The sequence below is a fragment of the Poecilia formosa genome, unplaced genomic scaffold (genome assembly GCF_000485575.1).
Source record: "Poecilia formosa unplaced genomic scaffold, Poecilia_formosa-5.1.2 Scaffold446, whole genome shotgun sequence".
In the NCBI taxonomy this organism is placed as follows: Eukaryota; Metazoa; Chordata; class Actinopteri; order Cyprinodontiformes; family Poeciliidae; genus Poecilia; species Poecilia formosa.
Genome location: NW_006800385.1, coordinates 75,842 through 85,628, shown reverse-complemented (window position 1 = coordinate 85,628; position 9,787 = coordinate 75,842). Strand labels below are relative to the sequence as shown.

The 9,787-nt window shown below is 39.3% G+C and overlaps 1 protein-coding gene across 1 annotated transcript in view; it reads right to left on the bottom strand.

Moving 5' to 3' along the window:
- Nucleotides 1-5,785: 5,785 nt before the first annotated feature.
- sar1b (secretion associated, Ras related GTPase 1B) overlaps nucleotides 5,786-9,787 on the bottom strand; it is a 10,668-nt gene continuing 6,666 nt past the window's right edge. The window contains exons 5-7 of the mRNA XM_007577567.2: nucleotides 9,078-9,181; nucleotides 8,525-8,656; nucleotides 5,786-7,160 (exon numbers count right to left, since the gene is read on the bottom strand). Of these exons, the coding sequence (XP_007577629.1) occupies nucleotides 7,044-7,160; nucleotides 8,525-8,656; nucleotides 9,078-9,181 (353 nt within the window). The 3' untranslated portion in view covers nucleotides 5,786-7,043. The remainder of the gene's footprint in view (nucleotides 7,161-8,524; nucleotides 8,657-9,077; nucleotides 9,182-9,787) is intronic.

Here is a 9,787-nt window from a genome sequence, read left to right as displayed (position 1 = left end):
GGGTGTTTTGTGTTGGTTGGGCACATTCGTTGGTTTAGGTGTTCAATTTTATGCAGCGTCAATTCACAACAAGTGTCTCAAAGCACTTCGAACTCAAATTATTTTTGTTCATATTATAATTGGTACAATAAGCTAAGTTAACCATTAAGGTAGTTTAAAGAGTTCATGCCAAAGGAAACCCAGCAGACTGCATGGAGTCATTACTTGCAGCATTCAGTCCTCCTGACCAGCAGGGGGCCACAGCCACTCGCTTGTGTTGAGTTGTCTTTACATCAATCCCTCATACGGAGCATGCATGTAGCCACAGTGGAGAGGAAGAACTCTCCTGTAACAGGAAGAAACCTCCAGCAGAACCAGAACCAGGTCAGAACCAGCAGCCATCTGACACGACCGACTGGAGCTGAGAAGACGGAGCAGAGAGACAACAGGTCAGCTGGTCAGGAGAACCTTCTACATTCATGAGTGAAGAGTTGACAGCAGGAGAGGGAGAATGGTTAGGTGATGGCAGCATCGTGCCAGCTGGTGCCCTCCTCCAGGAAGGGCCCAGCCAATCAGAACGCCAGACCAGGTTGGAGCTCCAATGGAGATAACAGCAAATAATGTAGAACAGAAATTGATCAGTTCATCCTTTAGTAACCTAAACCTACAGCAGCATAACTACAGAGAACAGGAAAACCTAAACCAGACTGAGCTTTTCCTTAATGCCATAACCATGAAACACTTTCTCAAAGATCAAAAAACATTAAATTCCAACATTTAACACTAAAACTGGAGGACATTTTAAATTATGTAGTCTCTGAACAAAATTGTCCTAAAAGAAAAAAAAAAGCGATGAAGGCCTCTTCCGTCGGTCGATGGTGGAGCAATGAAGGACCAAATCAGACACGAAATCAAGATCATCCAGGAGGATTCCTGAAGGACCACAAGATGGAGGCAGGTTTCAGGTCAAACCCTCTGCAACAGCTCATACTTGTAAATATTACTTAAAGAAATGTTCCAACAGCAAAACAGGTAGAGTTTGTAAAAACAAGTAGAACTGGGAGAATTTCAGTCAAAATGGATCAGGAGGAGTCTGCCTTACCTGGTCACCTGGGAACACTTGCAGGGTTTCCTCCAGAAAACCTGCTGAACCCAACAGACGAGTCGCTAAGGTCATCCATCAGTGGGGGTGATGAAGGCCTTTTCCATTAGTTGATGGTGGGGCGATGAAGGGCCAAATCAGAGATGATTCCTGAAGGACAGAAAGACGGGATGGATGCAGGTTTCAGGTCAAAGCCTTTAGCAGCTCAGAACGAAGTCATCACTTTTCAAAAACTCACTTGACAATATCACTTAAACGGCAAATACCTGCACCATTTCTTAGGTCGTTAAGGTCATCCATCAGCGGCCCTTGCTGCCGCTGATGGACAACTAGGGCCGCCTCCGTCCGTCGTTGGTAAATCCGAGACGACAACAATATGATGCAGGAGATTCCTGAAGGACAACAGGACAGAAAGACAACCGGAGGGATGCAGGTTTCAGGTCAAAGCTTTTAGCAGCTCAGAATAAATTGTCACTTCAAAAACTAACACTTGTAAAGATCACCTGAACAACATACCTACAGCATTTCTCGGGTCATTAAGGTCATCCATCAGTGGGGTGCGATGAAGGCCTTCTCAGTCAGTTGTTGTGGGGGGTTGTCCTGTGGGTTTGTCTGCAGGGCTTTTCCCCTATGGGTCATTGGTCTAGTCAGTTTTTGTCATCCCACACACTCGTCCGCGCCCACACCCCTTTTACCCCGCCGCTCGTCCGCGCCCACACCCCTTTTACCCCGCCGCTCGTCCGCGCCCACACCCCTTTTACAATAAATTCCACATTTGATCACAGAGCTGAGAATCCCAGATCTGTTACGGTTGTTGTACCCAAGACCAGAACACCTACCTTTCATATAGATTACCAGATTTTCCTGCGTCGACCGTGGAATGGATCAACTGCTTTATTGTACCCGTTACCAATTTTCTTTGAAATCCTCCAATGACTTCAAAGTCTTGAGGACTGGCTACAGGAAGTAGCAAACCACATTTCCCACTGGTAGGTTCAGAGTCCAGTGCCATAGCTGCCTTCTTGATGTCCACAGGATCTTCAGTCTTCATGTTGACAAAAACTTGTTTGGCTTCTACATCTTCTTGGTCCGTATACCACAAGGTATTGAAAAGGCCTTAAATTCTTAACCATGAGCTCAAAACCATCATCACCATAGACAAACTGAGAATGCACATGGTGACAGTAGAGAGGAACAACCTCCCTTTAACATGAAGACTTCCCAAAAAAAAAAAGCCAACACTTCACCAAACATCATCTAATATGGTTAAAAGTAATACCAAACAAGCTTAGCCAAGGCCTCATACTGAGGATACATGTGACAGAAAAGGAAAAACTTCCTTTTAACAGGATGATTTTCCAAAGGAAGAAAAAAAAAAGTCATCACTACACCAATTATTTAAATTGGTTAAAAGTTATAAGCTTAGGCTCAAAATGAAGATGTATGCATTGACAGTGGAGAGGAAAAACTTCCCTTTAACAGGAAATGACCTCTAGAAAGTGGTTCTGCATGAAAGGCCATCTGTCACGACCCCTGGGGGAATAGAAAGGACAGAGCAGAGAGACAGAAAAGAGCTGCTGCAGGAGTATTTCTATATTGGAGAAAATAAAGAGTTAGTTGCAATAGAAGCTCCTTTTGTGGCTTTATCAGAGAAAAAAAAAATGTTAGGTGCAACACAATGCAAGTAAGGATCTTAGTCTAGGAGAGAAACTGGGTTAAAAACAGACAAAACTCTTAGACAGGTCCCAGTGGCTCATCTCTAGAAGGAAAACTGTTAATTTCATCTGAAAACCTGCAAATGAGAGGGTGGATTAGACAGTGAACATTACCTCTGTGACCTCTGACCTCCAGTGCATCTCTCCGTTGAGCGCCGTCATCCAGAAGAAATGAAATTGTCGTCCAGAAGAAATGAAATCGCAAGAGGCCACGCGTTTGACGCAAAGACAATCGGTTGTCACTTTTAAGTTGTTTAACGTAAATAAAATTTGTGCGAGTTAGATTATCAAGTATGGATCCCATTTCTGAAATATTTAGATGAGGTTTCAAACTAAGTATTAAGTGCATACAAAAAATAAAAAAGGTATGTACATTGAAATGTAAAGTACCTCATTTTCCACCCAAAAACATTTAGTATTCATGCAAAAGACAAATATCTTACGCAGCTATATTAAATGGTAACATAGTCACATTGAATTATCACCAATAATGTGTATCAAGGATTATTATGATGATATTTACTTGGCCCAACTCAAAGACTTCCTGCAGCCTCTATACTGTATTCGCCAAAACCTTGGCAGCCATCTTTCTTTCACAGCACAACTGATTTTTAACCATGAACTTCAGATTCCAACATGCAAACTACACTTAAACCTCCACAGATCAACATGACCACAACCAAGAAAGAAGGATTTTCAACAGCCGGATCCTTCTCAGCTCATTGACTCTCAGCAGAGAATCAAACCAAACCAGCATCAGCCGAGCGTTGGCCTTCAACAGCGTTAGCATCAGCAGCTAGCATCAAACCCGCAGCAGCTCCTACCCTGAGATGTCTTCTGGACCCGCCATCGAACAGTTGCTTGACTTAACCTACCTTTGATGGGTCGGGCGGGTCCCCCAGGCAGCTTGAAGCGATCCTCAGCCTGATTGTAAATCCCTTTAATATCCATAATCGATTTGCTGCTAGTTCCAGACGCCATTGTTTTCTTCCACAGATATTCAGGGACGCCATCAGCCAAACAAACCGCCTGAGACGCCATGGTCGGCTCGCTCTTCATCTGCTGCTCTGTTCAGCCATAAAAATGGCTTCAATAACTTAATCAGGAACAACACAAATAACTCCGAGTGAGGATTCCAAAAAAATAACTTACCGAGTAACAGCGCAGCCATTTCCAACATGGCGCTCCCGCGGCCTCTCGCCCTCTCTAGCCAATCCTCAGCAGGTGAGTTAAGTCGCCATTTTATGAGGCCTAAAGCAACACAGACCATTCCAGTTGGATTGGGAAAGTTTTGAGTTATTTAGGCTGGGCATCAAGAACGATGCGGCGTCTTAGGAGACCAGAGAAGTTCATTTTTAAATCCAGGTTCCAGAGTTGATGAATATCACACCAGCAGCTTGACGTCTCCGGCTGCGATCCGCGCCTTTCTTTTCTTTTTGTCTTTCAAACAATTAACGTCGCTTTATTTATATCAAGTATGGCGCATGCGCCTCACTCTCATAAATGACAAGCATGGCGTTGTTCGACGGGGTTGCCAGATCTGACCATTTCCAGTTCAATGGTAAAACCTGCCCAACTGCAAAAAACTGTCCAAATCTCAAACCCTAATAAAGCTAGAGAAAATAGCACTATGTTTATCCCCAATATAGTTTTAGAATAACTTAGGGAAACAGTGACATTTATGAGATGTATATATACATTTATAATGTAAGACTGAAGACACTTTTTAAGCTTTGAAAATGTACATTTTAGTAAGAACAGTTTATCTCTAATGCCATTTTAGAATAGAGAAACAGTGAAATTTAATATTTCACATATATATAACTTAAACTGTTACTCCAGTTCTCCACTCCTAAGTAACTTATGAAATAATTGTGTAAATGTGTCATTGACTTATTAAAACTCTCCACTCTATTCATTCTGTCAGAACAAGGTCGAGTCTAGTCAGACAGATGTTTTCACTTTTTAGTTTGAAAGATTAGTTGTTTTCTAAGAAAGCAACAAGACATGAAATGACACAACAGTCCAGCCAGATCATCTTTATTATTCATTTTTTGCTTCATTTTACATTTAGAGAATTCAAATCACACAAAAGTTTTCTGTCCGGATAGTAAATTTATTCATTTTTAATGATGGACAAGATTATACCAAATTCTGCAAGCTGTTGATTGATAGGACAGAGGTTTACATTTTGTCACCTTACTGGCAGGAATGTTAATCTTTATTTTTAATTATATTTTTTCTAGGGTGGAATGAAGATACAAGGAACTTAAAATATATTTTAAAATAGAAACAAGATGCAAAGTTTGAACTTACTGCTACTTTTCCAAACAGGCTGAAATGTAGAATGGACACAGATACAAACGTTTAGTTAATTTAATGTTTCATTCACTTCTTTACAAAGACCTTACTGCTCCCACAGAGGCTTTTTGAACTTTTTGAATTTGAGCTAAAAAAAGAAATCTAATATTTTTTTATTCCCACTAAAATTTATTCTGTTTTTGTCTTTTTGGTCATTATTAAATATTTCATAAAACAAAATTGAACAAACAAATACCTTAGTTATTTGTGAGAAAAGGTACCAAAAACAACCTGAAGTCACATTTCCAAAACCTTGCTCATGCCACAGCCTATTAAATAGTTTCAAGCCCAGACTTTGACTAGGCCATTCCAGAACCTTCCTTTTGCTGATTTCAGACATAAATTATATGCATTTACTCAGGTTCTGTTAAATATTAAAATTTGTGGAAAAAAGCACAACCTGTATCCTTTATTACACATTTTAACTTAATCATTTCTTGCCAGATTTTTTTCCATTAATTTTAGAAATATTTTGGATTTTCTTTAGCAAACACGGGATAAAAATATTTTCCTCCACATTTGTGTTGACAGCCATACTAATGTTGACAATTCATGTAAATATATACATTTTATTCCTGAAAAGCACTTTATGTTGCTCAGTACTGCACAAATAAATTAGATTGATTGATCCGATTATTCATTGCAAACATTTATTACATTTTTTAATGATGCAAACAACAGCAGGTCCCATTCATGTTGGAACATCTCATTACTTATTCATGAGGGATGAAAGAGACACAAAGGGACAGGGACAGATTAAAGTATATTATGCACATTTCCATTGTTTCCTTAAAAAAAAACAAAAACATGACAATCCTCTCTAGTTGGTAATTTTGGCATCGTCTTCCCTCGTACAGAGTTAATAATAGTTCTTAAAAATAATCAAAAGAACAAGGCATGCATAATAGTTCCTGTTAATGCACATATTTCAAAGGATGCCACTCAGAAATAGAAAATCCATGTACGATGTTTGTGTACATTTCATATATTTATATTTAACATGGTCCCTTTGTTGGAGGTGTTCTAGGCCTGTCTACCTGTCTCCGCTGTTTTCACCAAATTCACCCTGTCAAACGTCTCACTTGCTTCTAATATTGCCTAATTTTAACCAGCGTCTCTTTATTCCTCCCTCATCTCTTTATGGCGTGTTACGGTCAGCCGATTTGATTCCTTTAAACATCCATCTTTGCGTCAGCTGAACATTGTGATATCTACATAATTTTATCAAAGAGTTATAGCCAGTATCATATTCTATTTTAAAACAAACAACAAAGAGAAGTTGGCTCCGTTTTAAAAAGGGAGCCCGCTCAGAGGCTGGACAGAAAGAGATATGGATCTAACTTATGATACACTAAGATAAACGCACTGCTCCATTCAATACACGGGGAAACAGCCAAATGTGTGATGGTGAGGGCAATTTTTAAATGTACTCAAACCATGTTAAAGAAAGCAACAAAAAGAAAACACTGATTAGATACAACGTGGAATGAATTTATCTGTTAAAAAAGTGTACTGCTGTGTGGCCGTCTGAGTTGGGGGAAGGAAGAAGTTTATTTAGCAACAGAATCAAACAGATTTAAACTTCTGAGTCTGTCGGAAGAGGAGGACAGCAAACATGGTGTAGAAAAGATTCAACCATTTCAACGTGAACCCCTCTCTCTTGGAAAAATGAAATAAAAATAAAGAGATGATGATGATGAAAGTGAGTGTGTGTGAACCAAATGTTCGACCAATAAAAGTCTATTGGGGTCGAGTCGTACTGGTTTCTCTGGAGGCGAAGGCAGACTTGATTAACCGAACGGGGCTGAGAGGATGATGATGGTGGGCGTCTGGAACGGCTGGTTTTGGCCCCCTAGCCGATAGTGTAGTGGGAGGCGGGGCCTGGTTTAGTCGATGTACTGAGACAGCCAGCGGAAGCCCTCGCCGTAGCCCTGCCTCTTCAACACGCTGCACATGAAAACCTCCAGCGGTCTCGTGTTCAGCTCCTTCATGGGAACGTTGCCCTGGAGACCAAAAAGGTCCAAACAGTTCAGGTTGTATCCAACAGATCAGCGCCAAGCAGGAGACGATGGAGAGTTAGGAATCAATTACTAATCTATTGATTATTCTGACAAATTTTAAAAAATGACTAACCACATTAGCCGTTTTTATACATTAGAAATAACTACTTTAAAAAAATACTCATTTATTTAGTTTTAATAAAGGTGTACAGATTTATCAGCTGATTTCCTTCATTTTAGATGGGCTGATAATCGATGTGAAGCTGATCTTTTCTACCTAGCGAAGGTCTAAAGGTCAGACGGCCCACCGGCTCAGGTCTGCATATCTGCAGTAAACAATAGTCGCCCCACTTTCTACATCTAGCAATATTTCAGACAGAAAATTTTAAAATCTTTGTCAAAATTGGAATCAGCAGGTCAGACTTTTTAAAGATCAATAATTGGCAACCAAAAGGTATTTAATAGTTTTTTTTCCAGAATTTGAACCAGGTGAAGTTAAAACTTTGCTCCATGTCGAGTTCAAGGTAAAACACATTTCAGACAAAGTAACTAAACCCCCAAATCAGTTTCTTTGCTGATAAACGAGACGCGTTAGCTCTGCTTCTATATTTATGTTTCTGTGGGCAAATTTCAAAGTTTTATGTTCTCAGACAAATAAACCATCAGATAGAAAATCGTCTCACAGCCACACTGGGTTAGTTACATTTTGCTCAGTTTTGGTTTAATTACTATTGAAATTAGCTAATTATCAGAATATTAAATCATTTATTAAATCATTCTTTCAACAACTGATTCATCGTGATTAATCCAATTAACTGTTTCTTAAAACATTTGATTAAAATAATGTTTTATTTTCCTTTTTCTTTGCATTGTAGACTGAACACAAACTGATCTTTGCAGCTTTAAAGTTAATTTGTCCTCATAAACCTTAAACATTAGTATAATGTTAAACATTTTAACACTGATCACTTTTAGCTCATCACTTTTCTTATTTCTCTTTGTTTTACTTAGTTTAGTTATCAATATCATCTTTGTTAAAGAGCTGAAGAAGTTTGTTAATAAATTCTTTTATTTTGGACAGAAGTTGTTGAATATATTTGTAGATTCACTCCGTCTGTTGTTCTATAACAGGCAGGTATCCATGAACCAACTGAGAGCTGATTGGCTGTTATTTCCTGATAATCAGCTGGATAAAGGAGGCTGAACAACAAATGGAGTCCAATGAAAAATTTAAATGTCATATTTCCATATTTGAAAAACCTGAATCCAAATTCTGTTTTCAAAAACATTTCCAGACTGTAAAAAATGACAGATGTTTTTATTTGTTTCTTTAGCCATAAGACAGATGGTTTGCTCCGTCTCCTCACCTTGCCTGTCGTCTGTCCGTATAGTCCAAAACATTCGCGCAGCTTCTCCTCGCTCACGGCTTCAGGCCTGTCGATTTTGTTGCCAAGGATTAAGATAGGCACATTTCCGATGGTCTCATCTGTCATTAACGCCTAGAAAGGTGGATAAAAAAGAGCTATGATTATAGATCATCACTGAAACAGTAAATGTGAGATTAAATCCCAATGCCAGCAAAAAGCATCCAACATATTTAATCTGTAAAATCTAGTAGAAATACAATGTCTGTACTAATGTTTTTATTTTTTGTAAATATGTTGTTAAAGTATTTTATAGACACACATTATCTTTATCTAAATTCTGTCCCAGTTTTTAACTAAATAATTCAAAGGAAACCCACAGAAACGCTGAAAGCTCATGGGTTTGATGAAATATAAAACTTATTGCTACTGGTGACACAGACCCTGTATTTACATTTGCAGAATCAAACTCCTCGCCTGGCAAAGAGCTCAGAAATGGCAGAAAGATGGATGTTTTCATTCAGCTACTCCTTCACTAAAAGCAGCCGACACTCACATCAAGTTCTGCTTTAGATTCACTCATTCTCTGAAGGTCTGCACAATCCACGATGAAGACGATCCCGTTAATGGCAGGGAGGTAGGTTTTCCACACTCTCCGGGCTGCAGAGGCAAAAAATAACCAACTTGTCAGGTAAACTGAAGATGAAAATAAAGAAAATCTCAATCTATTTATACACCTACTGCATGTTATAGTTTACAAATGGAAATTTTGATCATGTGCTCAACGCCGGAGGGCAAAAAGACGATTCCTTTCTATCCACAGCAGCGCTGCAGCAAAGGGAAAAATAACGCAGAAAAACTGCTGAAGAATAACTCAAAACCACTTTTGCTCTTGCTACACAGACTCGTTGTCATAGCAACAGACAACCCCACCGCTATATGAGGATTCAACACTAAAAAACTCTCAAACTTTTTCACACACACAGAGCAGAACATTCAGTCGGTTACAGTTTTATGTTTTCAGGCTCGATGTTTGTTTAGTGATTATTAATTATGATCGCTGCAGTAGATTCGCTACCGCTGCTATTAGCTAACACAGTGGTGGTAGATTAGCTACCGCTGCTATTAGCTAACACAGTGGTGGTAGATTAGCTACCGCTGCTATTAGCTAAGCTAACACAGTGGTGGTAGATTAGCTACCGCTGCTATTAGCTAACACAGTGGTGGTAGATTAGCTACCGCTGCTATTAGCTAAGCTAACACAGT